The sequence below is a fragment of the Aphelocoma coerulescens genome, chromosome 4A, assembly GCF_041296385.1.
Source record: "Aphelocoma coerulescens isolate FSJ_1873_10779 chromosome 4A, UR_Acoe_1.0, whole genome shotgun sequence".
In the NCBI taxonomy this organism is placed as follows: Eukaryota; Metazoa; Chordata; class Aves; order Passeriformes; family Corvidae; genus Aphelocoma; species Aphelocoma coerulescens.
In genome coordinates, this window is record NC_091018.1 from 17,168,729 (window position 1) to 17,191,402 (window position 22,674).

Sequence of the window (22,674 nt, forward strand, 5' to 3'; positions counted from 1 at the left end):
TTCCCTCAGGTTCTCTGCTCTCTGCAGCTGCAGGCAGCACAGGAAAATGAGCCATATGTTAATGTTTACAGCAGACTGCAGTAGGACCATTCCTGGAAATCATAGCTGCTCCTTGACAAGTGTGGAGAAACACATTCTACTGACTATTTCCTCAGCCCAATTTCACTCTCCTGAGGTTAGCAGGAAGAGAGCAAGTTCTCAGCATGAGATAATATGTCCTAGATACTTGGAAGTCTTGCTAGATTTAGCTGCAGTCACCTTCTAGGAAGGAAAACAAGGGGTTTGTGGGTAAGAGAAAACAGAAGTAGAAGCAATAACTGGTGTGGGGTGTTCAGGATGGGCAGAGTGGCTGAAGCTATTGAGATGCACTCCTCTGTCACAGCTCACCTGTGATCACAACTGTGTCTTAAACTTTGGGTCACAAATTGCTTGCAAGTAGAGAATACTTTATTTCTCACTCCACTAATGTTTGGGTAAAGATTAAGAGGAGTTGCTAGTCTTTCAATCAGGTACAGGCAGCTCCCTTGCACACTGAGGTGCTGGGACACCAGGCTCTGTGGTGTGGCTGGGGAGGCAGTGAACATTTTACCTGCCTGTTCCTCATCTGCAGGTGAGGAACAGACAGGTAAATCTGTAGGTACACTGACACAGACTAAAATTAACTCAATCTTGGTAAAATGTTTGCAATCCTAGTTAAATCCTTTCTCTTGATTTTAAAATTTTAGGAATGGGGATGAAACACACCCAAGGAGGACTCTGGTTGGCTGTCTCTCACATGGCTCCAGTGCCTGGAGCTGGTGCTGTTCTTACTTTCAGATGAGGCTAAATCTATCTGTGGGTAACACATAACCTATCTTCCTTTTATTTGGCATCTCCATGATCTACCTGGTGCCTTTGTGAAGCACCAAATTTACAACTGGAAAGTTTATCATTATAGGGTCTTTCTTTTTATACATAACAAATCCAGTTTTCTCATTATCTTGTATCAATTTCTGGTTTGCTACAAAGCATGTGAGTTTATATTTCTTTTCAACCAAACTCATAAAAGTTAATTACAATGAGGCAATGCACTTACAAAACTACTACTGGATCTAACAGGCTATCGTCATAAAAAGTAAATAAAGATTCATGCATTTTAAAGCACATTTAGCTTCACTGATCTAGAAGGAAATTGGGCATGAGAAGATTGCACTGACGGCATTAAAACTGCTGCTGTATTTAAATTGACATCAGTAAAACAGGGATCTATAAAACAGAAATGTAACTATACACACTACAGATTTTGGGGCCTTTACACTCCTGTGAGTTTTCAAACCTGTTGCATCTTCCAAAAATTTTGAGCAAAAGGATGAAATAAAAACTGTAATTGGATCTAAAACTTTATTTGCATTAAATAAAAACATTTAAATGAGTGCCATTCAAAATTATTCTAATGAGTCATTCTTGCACATAAAAGATTTATTTTGCATGGGCAACTCTCAATTTCACCAAGCAGGCAAGACAGACCCATCCAATTTAATGTCTAAAATATGAAAAATAGCTGCCTGATTGGATGCAGCACACAAGCTGTGGGTAAACTAGTGAAATATAAGGCCATATGTTCAACTGCTATAATAGGATTTACTCCACTGAAATCATCTCAAGTATTTCAACATTTCCCTTCACCTCTCAGGAACAGGCAGGGCAAAGGTGGACTCTGCCAGCTTCTTCTCCACGCTTGTAGAGGTAGAACCCAAGGAAACATCCTGTCTGAGATGCCTGGGGAATGGCTTGTGGCTTGTGCTTACCTAGAACTGCTTCCATGGTGTGTTCTGGGGTGACACCACATCTCCACTTGAGCTGTGGAGCTGGCAGTGCTGTAAAAATCTTGCCCCCACTTACCAAGAGCACACTGAGGCTTTGGTACCTAACCTGCTCTGCAGCCTGCTCTCATTGCCACTTAGCTTCTGGCTTGGTTTCAGACCCCATCCTCAAACAGGGTAGAGATGATGGGCCCAACTGACCCAGTGATGACTTCTTGGTAGAGATGTAAGAGGGGAAATTCTGGTAACAGGTTTCACTGGATAAATCTGAAAAGGGAAAGCAGCCCAGTTTATCAGCATTTGAGGGAAAGTTTGGAAGCACATTTGCCTCTTGCAAAGTACAAAGGTGAATGGAGGCTCTGCTTTTTTCACACTGCACTGTTAGGATTTTCTGTTTAAAAACTGCCTCTTGCAAGAAATTTAAGGGTTTTGATTTTGCAATAAGTTGTTCAGAGATTTGTCCTGGCTTTCTGTTGCTGCACACTGAAAAACACATATTTTGTCCTCCACATCCCCAAAGAAGGCAGCTGAATGGAAAGAAGCTCTGGAAAATGGAAGATATGACTGCAGCAGCTCAGTGTCTTAGTAATACTTGGTAGCAAACAACAGGACACAACAAGTCAGAAAGTTCTTTTCAATCCTGCATTTCTGTGGGATCAGTAAACTCCTCTTGTGATCTTTGTGATTTCACTTTCTTATTTGTCACTGCACAATATTTCTCTAAGGTGAGTTTGCTTCCATTATCTTTTAAATATTTTTGGTTTTTAACATAACCAATGAAACGAACAAAAAACCCTCAACAGTCTCAGCCAACCCAGAAGAGAGGAATTTGCTCCTTTTGCAGCAGGAAAAGCAAAACACAAGTGCCTTATGGAGAACCAGCCTCACCAAACCAATCACGAGAAACTTTTCATGCCAAACCACATTAAGCAAATAGAGGCCCACAGAAACACACTTTAGAACCAGGCCCTGCACAGACCAGGAGCACATTTCAGCACTGAGCAGAATGCTTCACACTGTGCAACTCTGGGTCACCTCACCTGGACAAAAGCCAGCTCATTTCTCTTGCCTGTATGTTCCATAAAGCTCTAACAGGAGACTGGCTCGTGCTTTGGACGAAGGTGCTGAAACCTAAACAGCAATGGCATGAAAGGAGCTGCATTGCAGTGGCAGAAGAGATTTCCTCAGACTCAGAGAAGAGCAGCAAAACACCTCAGACCCTTCTCAGCTGAAGGATGCTGCTGCTGTCATGCCAAGAACCTCAGTCATGGCCAGGCAGGAAGAGAGTAAAGAGGTTGGAGGAGACAGAAAATTGCTCTGGCAAAAGCGTCAGCCTCTCTGAATGTCCTGTCAATGCTCCCACTGACTTTAGAATAGTCAGAATCTCCCCTCATGAATTTTTGTAGGAAGCCATTCCCCAGGACCCCCATGCTTACCTGCAGCCTGCTGCCACTGAGCAAAAAAAAGGAGGAGCAATCCATCTAGAAAACAAAATCTAAGGTGCTCCGTAGCATTCCTGTTTCTCGTTTTTCCATATTTAGAAAAAACTTGAGGTGTCACTTTAAATCTCAGAAATATGGTCTCATGATTCCACGCAGGTTATAATAACTGGTTTTGTTCAGGCCTTTCTGCAAGAGGCTCTGTCTGCGAAAAAACTTGTCAGACCCCTGGGGCAAACAATGAGTCTCTGCAGTATCCCTTGGCAAGCTGTGAAAATCTGGGCTACAAGCACATTTTCCACGTTTGTTCCGTGTTAGTTCCGTGAAAAGGGCCAGGATTAACTCCCAGTCTGGCAGTGCTGCCATGTGCCAAGACTGTGGCTCGCACATATCTGACCTGCCCGGTGCCAGGCTGGGCTGCTGGCACAGACCCCTCATTCCCTGAGGTGCCTCCTGTTCTGGAGTGCACACCTGGGAGTTTTGGGATGCTCTGCCCCTCTCTAGAGGGGTGTTATTTATCTAAATCTAACATAATCTCACTCAAAGGGAGTGAAATCAGTACATTTTATCTCAGCCAACAGAAAGCAGCCATACAGCCTTCTCTGTGACCAGCCCTCATGATAGAAGCTACCAGAAACAGAAGCTGCTGGAAGTGTTTGTGCTCTGTTCATCTGTGCTGGACTGAGCAGCCTGAGCTCCATGGGCAGCAGCATCATCCCTGGCAGATCACAGGCTAACAGCCCCATTAACCCACAGCAGGCAGAGGAGCTGGTTGCTTAACAGCAAGGGGTTTAGAGGAGCAAAAAAAGCATGTTTACAAATGTGGTATGTTTATTGTTCTCTCATGTTTTCTCCTAATGCTGGTGGATTGACAAGCTCCTCTTGTCAACGGGAACAAAAGCAGCGAGGGCAGTAAAGAATATCTCTGCCTATTCCAAGAAGCCAGCCAAAGTCAGAGCTGGATGATATACAGGTGGCACAGAGGGAAGAAATAACAAGAAAGAGGCAGGTGGTAAAAAAATTAAATAGCAACTGTTCTGCCTTTTTATCTGACAGCAGAATTTGGTCTTCAGAGTCCTATAAACTAATGCTCCAAAATGTGGATTATAGCTGAGCTCAAATGAGTCACAAGGAGCTGGCACAAAACTGCCAGGCCCTACCCACAGCAGTAAGCAAGGTGCCATTGAAACTCTCTCTGAAGGCTGGCATTGATTTATTCTGGTGAAAATTATCTTTGCACCACAAAGCCTTTGCTGCATCATCCAGAGCTCAGCAGCAGAGGAAGCAAGATCAGAGACCTAAGGCAAGGGGTCCTCTGCATTCCTCCTGGAAATAAGAAAAGATTTGCCATGTGCAGATGGCCCTGAGCAATGGGCAAGAAGTTGTAGGGAACAGCTCCTATGTGAGATGGTGCACCCTGGGAGCTCAGGAAGAGCAGCTGGCATCACTGTCAGAGGGACACACTGAGCCCTTTCCTCAGAGGAAGCTGCTTGCTGACCACAGAAAGCAGCTCCTGTTTCCCACAGGCTCCAGAGAGCTGCCCAGTTCATGGCCCACGCCAGCAAACTGCAGACTGGATCTCAACAGCTCCACGGCCCTGGAGTGGCTTTTGCTGTTTGAACACACTGGATAGAATTTGAGCTTCCCAGCAGTGTTTCAGGGTTGGAAATTAATTTTCATTCAGCATTAGAATAAATGTGAAAGTTATCTGATTTTTGCAAGAAGAGTTACATTAAAAAATACATATTTTCAAGATAGAAATTCTAGTTTATGGCTTAAATTATAGTCTGATACACCCTAGTGATTACTGTGCTATTGGCTAAATTTTTAATTTTTTGCAACAGATCACCATAAAGCTGGCAGAATGGGGACTAGGGCTCCACATGCTGCAAAGAACTTCACCAGCAACAAGAACAACTCCATCCCTCTTCCAGCTTCCCAGGAAAAGTGCTGCAGACATGGATCCATTTCCACAGCTTCAATCAAAAATGCAATTAGACAAAACCAATCCAAACAGCTTTATTTGCCATGACATGTTCCTCAGGATGCTTCCAGAGCAGTAGCCAGAAAGAGCTCCTTATCTGCCACTTTCCCACAAGACATCAAGTGGTGCATGGCAAAACAGAGTCCAGGCTCCCACGAGCTGCAGCAGAGCAGCTGCAGGGGAGAGGGGGCTGCACTGAGGAAAGCAGCCCCTTCCTAATGAAGCATCTAATGAAGAATAACACCATCCATTTCCAGGAGGAAAGTGCAGAGCAGACCACCTTGTGGAACGTGACCTTCCTCTCCATAGCTGGGCAGGACAGGACATAACAAAGCTTTGCTGAGAGGCCAGGAGGGACATGTGTCCCTTTTATAGCCAGTTCTTAACCCCAGGTCACTCGTGCTGCCTCAGGTAACACACAGCAGAGCAGGTAAGGATACCAAAATATCCCAGAGGCCAGGGGATAACTGCAGCTGGTTGCCCCCAGGAATTGTAGCCCCAAACACTTGCTCTGACTTTGGCCCCTACACCCCGGACACAGCAAAGAGCCTGACCTGGGTCAGGGTTTGGGGCAGCTGCACACTCACATGGGGTGGAGGAAAGACTCAAAACATGCTGCCAGACAAACCTGGGGGATTGCTGACACCTTGCTGTCCTTTCTGGTGGGGCACAGGGCTCTGAGGATGCAATTCAGGTGATGCTTGGGGTGAACTACCAGCAGGCACTGCCTGCTCCTCTCAGATGTATATTCCTGGCTGTCACATCCTGCTTAACATGATAATACTGCAGGTTTCCAGCTGCTGTTGCAGCACAGATGCCTGCTAAGGAAGGGACACACTTGTCCTGAGGGAGAGAAAAGAGCATCCATACAGAAGACTTATGGTAGTAGACTTGGAATTTTTTAGGAGGAATTTACAATGCAAGCCAAGGTTTTACTAAAATCTGAATTTTTATGGGGCCTGTTCTTACTACATTAAAAGTGACAAGCTTTCTAGATGTGTCTGTACAGGTGCAGCACAAGGAGAAAAACCAGCTCAGTTACCAATAAGTACAGGACCATCTGCCCAAAGAAGTGATAGCAGGTCAAGTGCTGAACACTGTTATAATTTAATCTACCAGAAGACAGACAGATCTAACACCTGCAGGTGTTAGAAATGAGGAAAAACTGCTTTCCAGATGATCCAAGCACACTCTGTAGCTCTTCCTGCTCTACCCAAATTTAGGTTGAGACACTGTTCAAAAGACAAATACAACTCCAATTAGTACTTTAATATAATTAAAATAAACCTCCAAATTGACAAGAGTCTGTTTGCAGGCACCAGAGACTTCCCTGACTTGCTTCCCTGAACTTTTACAACTTATTTATGGACTGCTCCATTGCTTGCAAGTCTTGTAACCAAAATCCATTCCCAAAAGGAGAAATTCTGTAGAAAGCAAGCCAAGATACAAGCTTGACCAGGAAAAATTTCACTGTCCCCTTCCCAGAGCAGAATCTCATCATCAGTGCTGTGTGTCTTGTTTTATGTAGCATGGCTGCAGCTCATCATGGAGGAGGTGGAGACGACCTGTCTCCAGTTTTATGGGCTGCCCAGTTTTGGATCTTTCTCCTAATCTGATGAGGACTAAAACTTTAATAGGGATTGGAAAGGCACATATGAGGAAGCCCCTTCAGTTAAATGAATGTTGCCAGGCAAGAGGAACAATCAGTACAAGTGTTACTGGTGACATTTTACTCAGTTGAAAATAAAAACTGCTTTAAGCACTGTGTCTGTATCAGGGTGGGGGTGCCCACATAAACTTAACTGCATCCATGGTTTTACACCATTTTCCTCTTCACTCCTGGTCAACCCTCAGCACTCCTTCATCAGGGCTAACAAGCTGGGGTTTGGGTTTTTAGCATAGTTACTCTAAGACTGCAACATGCCTCTAGAAGAGTGTCCAGCAGATTTTTCTATGAACTTAATTGAGACAAAAGGAAAGACATGGAAAGGAATTGAAAAAATTCACGTTAATTTGCTAATTTCATAAGAAATCTTTATCTCAGTGGAGAATGTTGCACTAGAGCCATACACAGCCTGCCTGTCGAGAAAGTCCTGGGGATGGGGAGGCTGCATGGATAAACAAGTGAAATTTCATCAGCTAGGAAAAAAAAAATCAAGTTCAAATGACTGTATCCATCTCATATTGGTGCCATTCTGAAAATATCAAATTTTATTTCTCATCTCTCATAACAAAAGAATAAAAAGTCTTGAGGAGATTTTCAGACAAGGCATCACTAAAAACATGCATCAAAATAATGAGAAGGAATAACAAAAGGCTAGAATAAGTTAAATTGCTGTGACAATTTTTAAAAGAAATTCTGCCTTAGTAAGACTAAAGATGACTTTAAAGTACTACAGAGCACTGTGGCCTTTCCTTCAAAGTGCTTTTCACTGCTCAGATGATGAGACTTTCTTCACTCATCTGGGTTCCAGTCTTTATTGTCCAACATTAAAAGTGTAACAAAAAGAAGTAAGATAAACTAGATAAAAAGCCAGTTATAAAGTATGGATAACCTCAGACAAAATCAGAAATGAAATTAAGAGGAAATTTATGTGTGTGGAGCAAATCCAGCTGTCAATATGACAATTAAATCTCTGACTCAAATGTTTTCGGAAGAGGATGAATCAAATATAGGTTTAATAGATTTAATCACTGCTGAGAAAAGGTATGGAGCATCCCTCCCTCCTCTTGACAGGTATCACCACCCTCTCCAGTCCTGAGCCCCTGTGCTGATTTCAGCTCTTCAGCCTTTGACTCTCACCTGACCAGAGGCCCTCAGATTTCCACCAATGCAAGCCAAAGCTGTGTGGGTTCCTAATGCTATTTCCAAATGTGATCAAGCAGAGAACCATCATATGGTGCCAAATTTTCAGTGGCTCTGAAAAATCCTGCAAGTTAACATCTAGCTGCCTCGAGATATTTTACAACCAGGGACCCATCTTCAATGAGATACAGAGAGTATCTATTTAGTATTCCCTCCCTCCTCTCACTCTAAGCACAATTTAAACCTTGGGTAGCTGAAAAGAAGCTGTTCTATGGATTCAGGGCACACCATACAGAGCTTTCTTTCCCAACAGCAGCACAGATACACCACAACTTAATCCCATTTGTCACATCAGGTAAACAGGCAGTTGTTCATGTGGAGAAAATTCAGTAGCAGGACACTCAATATCTCAACTAAAGTTTTCTATGTATCTAATCATCTGGAAAGAGGGTGAATAATGATGTAGTAGGTTTCCAGATTTCACAGAATTATTTAGGTTAGCTGAGGTTACAAGAAAGCTTAAGGACTTGGAAAGAGAATAAATGCTGCTGGGTGAGCACACAGTGTAGCAACCTGTGGATCCTATTGATGGCAAAAAAACCCCTAATATATCCAGTTGGATATAAATTTCACTGGACACATCCCAGGTACAAGGTGTCATTGGAGAGAAAAAAAATAGTCCCATTTCTGAATTTATGACACAGATAATGCAAGCAGTGTAGGAGTTTCCATTCACTCACACCCTAGCAGAAGAATAAAATGTAGTGGTTACTCAGCACAAACAGAAACACTACACATTTAAATCTAAAAGGAAGAAATAATAATTTCTGAAAGCAATCCAACTGTCAGCTGGAACTTAGTGCAGTCAAGATGCATTTAAACCCATGACTTGGTATGATCTTTAAAATGATCAGTTCTAGATACCTGAATGTCACATCAGAGTGCTGAACTGCACTGCCTCCCCCCATCTGCAGGGAAATCTACATCAAAGTCTGCCCAAGTGCTCAGCACATCTCTGTCACCACACGATAATGATGGTAATTATCAATAATAACAATAATGTGATTGTAACGCTGCTCTGGCAGCTGGGGCTGATGAATGCATCCAGTACCAGCCCCCCTGAAAGCTGCATCAGCCACCAGCATCACAAAGGGAAGAGAGAGCCCGCACTGGGAGTCACAGAGGGCTCTGCTGGCCGCTTGTTGGCCACACTCTGGCAACTTGCTGGCAGCTGTGAACCTTCTGCAATAGAACCAAGACAGCTCAATATCCTCTGCAGTGTCCACTCAGATCAGCTGACAAGATTCTCTTGCATTCCTTCACCAGCACAAGCAGAGGAAGAGCAGCTCTCTCTTTCTTGCTCATAAACACATGACACGATGTAAACCCACTGCTGCTTGTCCCTAAAGTCCTCAGAGGTGAGGAAACAACTTCAGACTGTTGTCAGAAGCTCCTCCATGTGTAAGATACCTGATGCCCTATCATATCAGTATTTTTAATTAATCAGGCATTTCTCCATTGAGATGAAGCTGTGTACCTTTCTCATTTACTTTGCCCAAAACACCCTTACCAATTAGCACACTAATTTGCTTAGTTCTTTAGGAACTGCATGCCAGGGAAAATGTTCTTGGTTGTCAAATGCAACTCATCGATTACTGTAAGACTCTTAAGAAAGACTAATTGATAAATATATCCGAGCCCTGATTAATGGGTGAAAAATCCATCATGCTGCATCCTGCTGTCCCTTCTTTATAATAAGACTCTTGAATTAACTTACAACTTGATTTTTCCTACTTTTAATTAAGAAAATCACCAAAAACCAGAAGTATTTGTGGAGGGTGTCTATTCAATTTTCTGGTTATGCTTGAAGTGAAATCTACTTCATTTACCTTATTAGCCCAAAAGTAAGGAAATGAGCCTACTCTGTCAACTAGAATTTATCTTTGGGGCTGAGGGAGCTGATGTGGAAACTTGAAAGTAATTTCTTCACTCTCCTATTTGTTATATGTATTTTTAAAGGTTTATCTCTGATTACATAAATTAAAAGTGACGTCTACAAATCTGGAAGAGGTGTGCTGCATATACTTCTCAGCACAGCATATGGCAGCCTTTGAAACAGCCCAGAACAAGATTATGTAGAATATATAGAATGCACAAGGTAAAATATACAGAGTAAAAATGACTGAACATTCACAGTTATGTTTCCAAGCAATAACACTCTCCCTGCTCAGTCCATGGCCATGCACCCCAGTTACCCTCGTGAGAATTCTGCTGATGTAAGAATATTTCCCCCCTTCTTGCTTCCACAACTGAATAGCTTAAACACAATAGCTTAAATAATATAAAAAAATTTATTTCACTGGGGTCCTACTCAAATCAATCCACAAGTTCCTCTGAGTTCCATTTTTCCCCAAATGGAACTTTTCTTCCTCCTCCTCTCACAAAGCCTGGAGGCAATGTGCCTGCTTTGGTGCCAGCACCCGGCACTGCCCCAACAACCTCTTCATTTCTCAAAGTATTTCCACAAATCTTCCATGTCTGTCCTGAACCTACAATTTTTGCCCAAAAAATCTACATAGTGCTGTTTGTGGAGAAATGTTTGGGTTATCAACAGCTAATACTGGCTCTCTGGCAAAAAAAGGGCAATAATTACAATGCCTCTTCAAATCAGAGGTATTTCCTTGCTGCTAAAGGGGTGGCATGCTTTACACCTTTAAACTACCTTAAGTAATCATTTTCTAGGCAGAACAGAAAATCCATTTCTATTAGTTTCCAAAGACCTTGAAAGTATGTATGTAGGAAGACCACTTCCATAAATTCACCTTTTTAGAGTCACTGGCTAACACAGAATTTATGCAAGTGCAGGTCAGTCACATAATTCAGTATTTATATGCTCCCTTTCAAGCTCCAGGGAGCTGGAGTAAAATGCTAAAAATAAAATACACATGTTGTAATACACACAAGATTTAGAGATGGAACTATTCTGACAGTTCAAAATAAAAGATCTTTGTGCATAAGGTCTCCACAGCTAGGCCTGCACCTAAATCACATATTGATTTAACTCACTGTAGACAAGTTATATAAGCTTTGGAATGATGTATGCTTGATCAATGTGTTTTAGGAATTAATCTCTGCCAGACTTACTCATTTAGGCAAGTGAAGAAGTCAGATAAATATCCCTACATTTTACTTTATAGGACAGTAAACCAATTTCTAATCAAATTTGTAAGTAAACAGCATTATTTGTTTCCAAGAAATATTAATATTAAAATACCTTTCTAAGAAAATCTTAAAACAGACTTCAAAAATTAGTAGGTTTTATCTATGAAATACACACATTATAAAATTGATACGTGAGTATACAAACATGATGATCAAAGATACAGAGGAGAATGAAATACCCCTTTGAAATATCCAGGGATGGAGATTCCTAGCACCCCACTGAACAAAGGGATTTGGAGTCCCAGCCAGATGAAAGTTAGATATATTTGATATTTTACTTCTTTGAAGTGCTAGCAGTGACTCCACACCTCAGTGCAGCAGCACTGTCCCACTTCATTGCAAACACACTGACCCTAATATGGGGAGAAATAAATGTTTACACCTATACAGGCAGGTCTCTGGGTGCTTTAAAATTGGGCATATTCTCAGGTTAGAGAAAGGGAACTGAGGCACAGAAAGGCAAAATGACCCCTGAAAGGTACAAATGCCAGGAGTGAAGGCTTTTATTTGAATGCCAAATCTACTAGAGCAAACCTCCTTTCTTATCCACATTTTTTTCTCAAATCTCACTGATCACAGCAGTGGGAGCTCAAGGACAGATCCTGACCTGGCTTCGAGCTGGGTCGGTCATGAACACACACTCCTCAGATTTTCTGTGAGCTCTTGTGTCCAAGCTCAATCTTGGGGCAGTCCAACCAAAAGGTAAAAAGCTGACTTGCTGTCACAGATTCTCTTGGTGGCCTCAGCAATAGGAACCCCACAGCTGGACATTATTCACAGGCCATTCCTGGCTGTGTGAACACAATCTCTGCTCCCAGCAGAGACTGAACCTCAGCCCAGACCCATGGCCAAGTGCACACTGATACTCCCCAAGTTACCAGCACAGGGAAAATCAGACACAACAGATTTCTGCAGCCTCAGGGGACTCCCTGCAAAAGCAAATATTCAAACTAGGAGGGAAGGCACTTACCGTACAGGACTGCAATGAGCGACACGGGCATGACCAGGATACCCACCAGCATGTCTGCTACTGCCAGCGACATCAGGAAGAAGTTTGTGGCATTCTGCAACTTCTTCTCCAAGGACACAGCCATAATTACCAATATGTTCCCCCCAATGGTCAGCAGGATGACAACCAAGATCAGGAGGGCTGGCCAATTCTTCTCCCTCACGGACATCCGAGAGACTTCGCCCTTCTCAGAGGCGTTGAGAGGATCAGATGTAGGCAAACTCTGGTTCAGAGTCAAATTGCTGCTTAAGGACCAAGCCATCAGACCACCATGCAAGCTAAAATCCAGTGTAACAGACACTGTCGTTAAGCTGAGTAATATTCCAGTGCTACTTAAAGTGCTCATTGTCTGGGGCTGGTTTCTCTGTCTCTTAACCGTGCCTCAGGGACGATCCCTTTTCCAAATTCCAGGTCCAAGGCAGATGCCGAACACCACAAAACCTGAGCCAGAAAATCATTTGATCTTCCATAGTGAAGTAAAACTTACAGAAGTTAGCGTGGAGCTCTTCTAGTTTCCTTGGGTGTGGTAGATGACGACCACTGACCAGCAACCTCAAGGGAAAGGAGACTTTGCAATCTCCGGCTGGTTTCCAAGTTCACCATTCTGAAAAGTAAAGGAAAAGGATATTCTTCACTGAAACCACATTATACACAGCACCTTCTTTATTCCCCATGCAACTGACATCCGTATTCTTCCCCTTCCTGCTGGCTAGGATGTTCTCCAGACTGCAAGCAATTTATCTGAAGGGTACAGACTATGCCTACAACCATGGGGGAGAGAGGCAGAGAATCACATCAGTGTGCTCTGGCTGGTTAAAAGCTGATTATCACTAATTAAATGTTTTGTGAAACCTGAAAAAGCAAGTCTGAAAAGCAAAATATGTTTCAATTGATATCCACTTCACAGATACTCCGCTGCTGTGTAAAATAGTAATTGCACAAAATTCCAGCCAATCCAGATAGCGCAGACAAGCACAGGGTAATCCATCACCTTAAATGGAAGGGTTTGGATATATTTTACCTATTCTGAGGTAAAATGAAGGTGTTGTAAAAACCCTCAGATCTTAATGACTAACTCTCGTACAAGAATAAATATTGCAGTTTGGTTTCTATTGGGAAATGAACGATGGATATGACACAGCCCTAGATGATCCTTCTGAAACAGACAACAGAGAGTTAAGAGAAAAGAAAGAACAAACTTTCATAAAAGCTGAGCGCTTATTTCTGCTTTTCATGTTTTTGTGCCACTGCTTCTTGCTGATCACGAGCACGCAGCCAGGCCAGTAAACCTAATCCCAGCAGTCTGCTCCTCAGGACTACTGCCCCAACAGCCTCATCCCACACACGGGGGGGACAGATTTCCTCACAGTATCTCACATGATTTGTGCTACTTCACAAAGTAGCTGACAAAGTGAGGGCAAGTCTGATTACAACCCCTCACTGCCCATGAAACACGGGCCAGAGAACATCATGCTGCTGCTTCTGAAGTCCTTCAGCCTCATGCATTGAGCTAATTTGGTAAATTAAATGTACTCTTGACTTCAGGCATATGTCTGCACCCACTGAAGCTAAGGGCATGTATTCCCAGTCCTGGTTAAATCATGTCCTCAGGAACTCAATAATTTTGACTGCCAATCCTGTAAAACTGATGAAAACCAGCAGCTTTGCTTTGCCCTTCCACTGAATTGGAGTCAAGCTCCTAACAACCACACACAGCACAGGGCTAAAAGCACAGTAGGAAAGCTCTTAGCTGAGCAGTGGTATGGAAGTGGACCAGTAAGTAGAATAAAATCAATAGCAGGCAACTTCTTTTGAGCATATCCTCAACTTTTTGTGTAGCCCACAGGAAAAGAGCTGTTCTGTCACTGTTAAATAAATAATTAAATAAAAGTCAGATTTCAGCCCTTGAATGCACTGTGGCACATATCTGACACAGCAATTTGCTATCTGGGGATCAAAAGCTAGATGTAATTAATGAGATTACATTAGATTTCATTTAAATAGGAAGTGCTCAGAATCCTATCATAAAATGTTTAACATTCATGAAGGTTTTGGAACCTTGCTAATGGGCTTTGTGCACAAAAATATTTCTTAAATGAGCAGTGCATACAATGAACCCAGATTTGCTTCTGCATTGTAGTTAATTACTCCCAGAGGGTCTCTAAACCTCATATTTAGGAAGAAGTTTTGCACGATAGGCACAGAAAATAATTTTGCAGCTGCACATGCAGATGAATGAGCAAGTGGTTACTGGACTGTTTATTCTTTCCAACTTAGCTGGCCTCAAAAAAAAAAGTCTCTAGAAAGTTTCTAAATACTTCAGAATATTTTTTCCCAAACACAGCTTTTAATTCAAACCTCTGATAACAGTTTTTCCAAATCACCTTTCCACAATGAAGGAGACACTAGGCAGCCAAAGGATCATAGCCAGGACATACCTTAACTCTAGACTGTGAAAACAAACAAGCAAACAACCCCCAAACAAAACCACACCACAAAAAACAACTCCAAGATAAGGCTTCTGTATTAAAAGTTTCTATTTTTATAACTGCTCAGGTCTGAATACGGAAATGGTGAGTAGAGTCATTCATTCTCCCTTGCATTTTGCATATTCAGTTTGAAAAATCATGTGGGAATTTGACTACAGGAATTCTCAAGACTGGGCTCCACCGTCAGAATTAACTGTTTTATTGCTTTGCTAATACTCTTGTTCTTAGTATTTTACACAGATCCTGGCTTGAAGTCATCAGTTTTCCATTTCATGGCACCCTTCAGTCTCTTCAAGGTAAAACTTTATGACTAATTCCTTCATCTACAGTCTTCTAAGCACACTGCTGTACCAGAAAAATACCTCACATTTTATTCATGTATTCTGCATTTATTTAATAACCATCTCCATAATTTTAAATTGAAACATGTGCCTATCACAGATTTTTTTCCAGTAGCTAACATCAAAGTACACATATTGAATTTTGTGGTCAATCATTAATTCCAGTTCAGTCTACTACTGACAGTCCTTAAAATTATAATTTAAATATTCAGCAAAACCAAGTTCTTTTCGATGCCACTCCTGCTTTTTGATAAAGTAAAATAATTCTTTCTTTTGGCACATTCTTTCCCTACAGTCTTTAAGTCCAGTTTAGAATAAACTGAAGGTAGAAAAACATTTTTGTCTATCGAGAGACACATGAATTATTTAAAGCAGAGGTTGGTATGCTGGAGTTTTTGGATATTCCAGAAGGATAAGTTGAAGGGAAACAAAAGCTACAGTGGTTAATGGGTCTGTACTGGTGGGGCACTTGGGGGGAGGGGGGCCTCACATGCCTCTGGAGTATTTACCACCATTACACTTGTTAAAAGGAAAAAAACCCAAACTTTTCTTGGAATAAACACAATTATTTTTTCCTTTGAATTAAATGCATTCATCTTTAGCTGTTTTACCCTTCAAAGCTCAGAGCACTTTTTCCTGGAGAAAAGCAGCAGCCTGCTGAGAACTTGAGACGTTCCCCAGCCCCCAGCCAGGATCCTGCCTCTCCTGGACAGACTGCAAAGCTCCTGTGCTCTCGTGAATCATTGAGCAAAACTCTGGGACTCACACCCTGAATGTTAACATCATGCATTTGAAATTGGGTAAGAAATCAAGGATTTTCAGTTTAGCCCAAAAAAGGAACCTGAGTTTCAGGCAGACTGAGGATAACACATTAATTCATGGTGAGTCTTGCTGTAAAAAAACCCCAGAAGTACTTAATAGGCAAAAGCAATGCCTTTCAGCAATTCCCTCCCCACAAGAAAAAGAAGAAACCACCAAAGGCACCACAGGCATAAAGGCCATACACAAGAGAGATTTTCTCCTCCCAAACTATTGGCGGTGTCCAGTTCTCCACGTCACAATCACATCTCCTCCATGCCCAGATGAATGCCAACAAGCTGCTAAAGAACAAACATTTTTAAAGAAAAAGTTGTTCATTCAGCCTTGACTTTGATGGCAGATATACATCAGGGAAAAAATAAATCTGAAGTCAACTGAACTGAACTGCAAGTACTGCAATTTTTGACAGGAAAACAGTTGCAGATAGTTCACAACTATCTGAGCCAGATAGTCAGCTGACCTAAATTTTTATAGCTCCATGAAGCCCTTTTCAAAATGGCAAATAATTTTAAATTATATAATAGAATACGCAATTTATGCTCAAGACGGTAGATTTAAGGCTTCATTCTTCACTCTAAACCTTGCATTTCTTGCTATTTGCATCTTTACTATTTTTTATAATCCATTGCCAAATTAATTTTCACTTTTTTTTTTTTGGAACAGAAGGTTGCTTTAAAATACAGATTTTCATGGCAAACCTGCAAAGGCCACTTTCATTTTAGTGATTCAAGAAAGTCATATTTTTATATTAAGAGAATTCTATATTTTGGGCAGTTGGAACTCATCTTTCTTCTTTTTTGTAGCAGCACTAGGAAACATCTCTATTTCTGTGCAGTTCTATTTTTAAACAGTGTGTGAGAACGCAGCAAGTCCAATGGAGATGACCAGGGTGATGTGGGAGGAAGCATGTTAAGTACTGGGTTTGGTTCAGCCCAGAGAAAAAGCTTTGAACAGGGAGGTATTTGCTGCCTACATCTACCTGCTGGTACTTACAGAGGAAACAGGGAGACTCTTCCAAAAGCTGGGCAGCAAAACAAGAAGCAATTGTGACAGTGACAGATCTGAGGAAAGGATGCATGAAGTAGGAAAAAAAATAGATAAAACAAATCTCAGTGCAGGTGGGACACCCGGAGACTGTGGGATCCCCATCCCCGCAGATGCTCAGAACACAGCTGGCATCTACCCTCAAACACCCCATCCAACCTGGAAGCTAGTTCTGCCTTAAGTACCTCGAGGTTGGACTAGAGACCTTCAAAAAGTCTCTTTCAGATTAAATTATGCTACAATTGTATCATAATTGTGCTTCTGAGCAAACGTGTCCAGCATGGGGATGCTTTTGAGCTCCTACCCTTGGATACACACCATATGCTTATCCCTACTGCTCAAGCTCAGGATTATGTCCTCTCCCCTTTGGTTTCCCCAAGGCCAGAAATAAAAGTGCATGGCCAGGTGGGAAAACACAGCTGTGAGGACTCCAGTGTGCCTGGTGTAGGATCCAGGGCCCTACAGCTGCACCAGCACGTGCCCATCACACCAGAGAGATGCACACACCGACGCCAGGTCCTCCCCTTCAGACACCCATTGAGGTCACTTGTGTCTGAGGAACTTACAGTTCAAACATATTCTGAAAAGTGGCAATTTTGGAAAGCCCCCAACTCATTTTAGTCACTCAGCAGCATCAGGAAATCTCCTGGGCTTTTGAAAGCAATGCCTGCACTGCCAACACAGAGGCAGCGTTGTCACAGTCACTGCAGTGGGGACGGGAAAATCAAAACCTAATGATTATTCTGTAGATACCCACTGCAAAGTTAACTAAAGTTGCAATCCAGAGAAGTGGCTATGCCTAATTTGACTATTTTCCTGAGCTATTCTTGAACTTGGGAATATATTATTAGCACTTTGTTAGAGCTTTTCTTTCCAAGGAAGAATTTGATACTCTCTCTTCAGTTTTGCAAGAAATTCTGGAAGTTTTCCCAACAGGCACTGAAGATAAATCAGTGTAAAAAACACTTAATAAAACCTATGGGGAGCCTCCCCAAACCCAGCTTTTCACCACTCTTTTTAAATTCTGACACAGAAAATAACTATTTAATTACTTGCAAACTAAAAAGAGTATTTCATTTTTTCACAGCAAGAGGAAAATGGATTTTCTCAGATACAAGCTCAAGTAACGATATTTTGTAGGGTCATAATAATGAATCTCTACCATTCTGTCCAAAAGCAAATAGCATCAATTTCCCTCTCTGTATCTTCCCCCATACTGAGTCAGAAAGGCATTAATTTCTTTTCCAGACGTTTCAAGGCAATGCAAACACACAAAGAGATCTTAATCTACCTTCTGGCTGTAAGACCAGCATCTTTTTTATTTTCCCTTTGTGGAAGAGCACCTGGGAACCTCACAAGAAGATGCAGATACTCTGCCACTCCCTGCAATGATAAACTTGCTCTCTTGGCTCAGACATGCAGAAATACTACAACAGAATAAATCTGAATCTCATCACACACTGTCCTAACTTCTTAGAATGATTACACCCTAGTTGTTCATATTTTCTATGGGTAGGTATAACTCCAAACTTCCTCTCTGGTTTTTTGTTTCCTTTTTTTTTTTTTTTTTCCTATAATACTTGTGTCCCCAGTGGCTGAAATTCAAAGCACATATTAACTCTCTGCAGTTAGTGCATTTATCATGGCAATCCTGACCCTGCTTTCCTGTTGCTTCAATAAATCACATTATTCATGAATCTGGATCATGCAAAGTCCTACTGAATGCAATCAGACCCACATTCCTGAACTGGTAACTGCCCCATTTGTGCAGCTGTGCTCCCGAAAATTCTTACTGAGCTTGACCAGCCCCATAGTCTGAATTGGCTGTAGCCTGAATTCAAGCCCTGCCTCTGACTTCTAAGGACCAGCTGGAACACAAGGGACATTCATCTTCTGCCAAACATTTGTGCCCTTAATGCAACAGTATCGTGGTATTTGCTCCCTGGCACATGGAGGTTTGAGAGTCCACAGGATCTCCCAAGGCAGCTCTTGTGGTTGTAAGAACCTGGCTTCTGCCTCCACTGCAGTGGCATTCCCTCTGTCCCTTTTTAATTCAGCTGCACAATGTGGTAAACATCAAGTGTAACACTGATGGAAAAGTCTTGTGTGGTAGCTTCTTTACGCTCAGCTTTTCAGGGTTCTTGTAGTAAACTACTGTTAAACCTTTTCTTGCTCTTTCTAAACATTCTCTCTCTCTAGAAAACCAATTTTTCATCTTCTCTGAAATGTTTTGCATGGCAGCTCTTTGTTTACATCATTAAAGTCTGAAAGTATGCACTTACCCAAAATTAAATATAATAAACCAAAGCAACAAAAATGCTTAGCTTTTGGTAGCTAACTTTTTTGCAAGTTTTAAATCCAGGCCTATTTAAAAACCAGAAGACTCCACAACTTTCAGCAGTTTTTGATATACAGTGCTGTATCCCATGTGTGGTTGAATAACTTCATAGCCGTAAGTGCAACCACAGGAAAACACACCTAAATACGCACATGCCTCTAAATAAAAAAAATAATCATTGATTTATTTTCAATTCATGTTTTAGGGGAAATATCACCTCCAATACCAATGAGCCTGGCATTCTTTAAGGGTTGTGCACACTTTGCAGTAGTAACAGAGAGCAGCAGTCAGTGTGGAAGGAAGAAGGGGAGCATTGAGCAGCTGTGAGTCACAGCCTGAGCGTACACACAGAACACACGCGCCCGTGTTTGGGGGAACACTGGTGACTCACTCATTACTTATTAAGTAAAATTTCTTAATCAAGCAAGAAATCACTTGATGTTTCTCTCCGAGCTTTCTCTCCGTTCCAGCCCTTTGTGCCTTCTGAAATCACACCACGGGATCCCTCATGTTCTAGAGAAGAAACTGAGATTTACAGGGCAGTGACACGGTGCTCACCCTGCACCTCATCCCACATGAGATCCAGGGAAAAATCTTCCCTTTCCTTTGCATGTGGGCCCTCAGCTCAGGCAGTTTGAGCCCTTGTGCCCTTGCACAGCCTGGTACATCACCAGCACATGGCTGCTCACCATGGGGTTCACATGGCTGAAACAGCTTCTCCCCTAAATCTGTTTTCCCAGTAAAAACCTCAACCTGCAGAACTAATTCAAGGCTCAGGGAGTTCTTTTTTTTTTTTAATTATAAGATGTTTAATAGAGGTGTCCTCCCTCCTGGTGCACTCTTAATATAGGTTACAGAGTGCCTCTCCTGTCATTGCTGTCTGAGTGTCTTTAAAAAGAATAAATTACAGCATCAAATAAGCCAAGGAAAAGGAAAACAAAGGTCAAAGCCTAATAAACAGTGTGCCTAATGAACTGACAAATGGCTCAGGGCTTTTTCTGTAATAGCTTAATTAAATATGTGTTTTCACATATGTGCGTAGTGTCAGAGAAGGGATTATTGAAACGTTCATAAGTTAATTGACTTATCTTTATCTCACACATAGCAATAGTTGATACAATAATTACATAGAAAATGTAGCTACTTCATAGGGGTTTTTTCCTTTCAATTTTTTTTTCTTTTTTTTTTTTTTTCTGGAAAAATTGACCCCTATGGACCCAAAAGAGGATGACTGACAGTATAAATTCAAAAAGCCAACACTTTTCTGATCTAAGTATGTCACAACTGGATATTTTGGTGAATCTGTACTAGGGGAAGCTCTGATGATAAAAGTAGGTAGAAAATAAAATTCTTAAAAACTGGTATTAAAAAAAAAAAAAAAAAAAAAAGACAAAGAAGATAAGACTGAAACAGTTAAAACAACTGGTCTGTGTGGTGCCTGCATTTAAAGATAGAAAATGATCCACACAAACCTCTTAGTTTGACCTTAACCAGGCAAATATTCAGAACAGATTTTAAAGGAAAATTTGAGACAGGAAAATGCATGGAAAGTGCTATGAAAGGCAACATGAGTTTCCCAGGTGTACACTGTAACTCTTCACTTGGCATCTTGGGATTTTGTTCATCTGTTCTGCAACACCCCATTCTTCAGGGGGAAAAGAAAAAAAAAAGAAAAGGCAGTGTATCTAACTCACAGTTCATTAAACCATTTGATATGGTGTCACCAGGGAAGTTATCATGTAAACTCCAGAGAACAAGATGAACAGAGAAATTGTGAAACTGCCACAGTGTTGGCTGCAAAGGAGATGAAAATGGATTAGACTGAAAAACCAAATCCTGGTCTGGAAGGAGGGTGTCTGTTGAGGTTGTCAAGGTTTGATCTTGATAGTAAATTGGATTTTTTTGTTTGTTGGTTTGTTTTTTAAATGCTGCCTAATGAAAACATTTACTTTGGGAATTAAATATATTGATAATTCAAAACCAAGATGCAACACCCACATCAGGAAAGGTTGGAACATAACACAGGAAAGGAAAAGAATTTGGCTGTGAGGAGCTTATCAGTCGGAAACAAGATAATTACTTCAGCATCTGAGCCATATGTAAGCACAAGTGGGACGTGAAAGAGACAAATATAATCCAAGCTACACATAGAGCAAGCAAGGGATTTCTGCATGCTCCATCACTCTAAAATCAAACAAATACCTGCCTCCACCCCCATCACACATTGACTGTTTCATGCCATAAGAAGCCACTTTAACCTGGATGCCTTGTTTTACATAAATTCTGCATTGTGCTGCTGCTCCCAGACTAAGCTAGGGGACATATCTGAGCTCTTACACTATAGTAAATCAGGAGTATTTTCAATTAAATGACAACACCCAGGGGCCAGACAGAGCTCAGAATAGCCACTCTTGATTTGCACTAGAAAGCAGGCCAATTGTGTTGAAACATCTTCAGTGTGATTAGAAGCAGGCTCTTTATTTAGGGAAATAACTTAATTTTCAAAGCATTTGACAGTTTTAATAGGCATCATCTATGAATAAGTCAGGGTGTGTAATATGCCTGGAGCAAGAAGAAACAGGCTCATTAACTTTGAGAGAATAGACAGATGGGCAATGCTGAGGTAGAGCTCTCACAGCTCCCAAATTATGTAAGCAGAGGAGTGAGGAGTCGGACGCCACACACGTGTGCAGGAGTCATTTCCATGGGAGCAAATTGCACTGACACAAACTGTCATCTGTGACATCAATATGTGAGTCAGGGAAAATGAAATGAAGGAGACAAAACATAATGGAAAATACTCCAGTTTCCAGCACGACAGGAAAGACAAAGGAGGTCTGTAAAAGCTGATGTAATTTGGATTAATCTGCTTCTCTTTATGAGCACACAGGTGGAATAAGGATTTTGTGCAATACTATCCCAACTGAGGCATGCTGAGCCTGCAGCAGAGGGAGTCCTGAGGTGCTGAAAAGAGAAGGCAGGTGCTTGGCTGCATTTAACAAAATGATTGGGACCACTCAGAGTAATATGGGAATAGGAGAGAAGCTGTAGATAAAATCAGCAACAGTGGAGAAAATATGAACGCCAAAGGCTAACAAAGAAATGTAAAAGACAACCTCTGGTCTCAGTGACAGTCTAAGAAGGAAAACTTGCACTTAGAAATGAAAAAAGTCCGATATTTAGAAATTGCATCATTCAAACAGAATCCAAAGCAGCCACTTCCTTTTTAAAAGGCGTTTTCTTCCTACGTTCACCTAAAATGTGGGTAAAATCTGTCAGGTGCATCAGCAGTGTTTGCCAGACAGGCTGTGGATGCTGCTGTTGTGTGGTCAGAGACCCAAAAGGAGCTGTCCCCATGCAAGCAATGGGTGTCAGGGGACC

At 41.7% G+C, this 22,674-nt stretch overlaps 1 protein-coding gene across 7 annotated transcripts in view; it reads right to left on the minus strand.

Annotated features, from left to right (window-relative positions):
• The window catches only part of HTR2C (5-hydroxytryptamine receptor 2C), a 152,539-nt gene that overhangs the window by 27,110 nt on the left and 102,755 nt on the right, over window positions 1-22,674 (minus strand). For all 7 annotated transcript variants that reach the window (XM_069015489.1, XM_069015494.1, XM_069015487.1 and 4 more), the window contains one exon: window positions 12,224-12,866. In XM_069015489.1, the coding sequence (XP_068871590.1) occupies window positions 12,224-12,608 (385 nt within the window). In that variant the 5' untranslated portion in view covers window positions 12,609-12,866. The remainder of the gene's footprint in view (window positions 1-12,223; window positions 12,867-22,674) is intronic.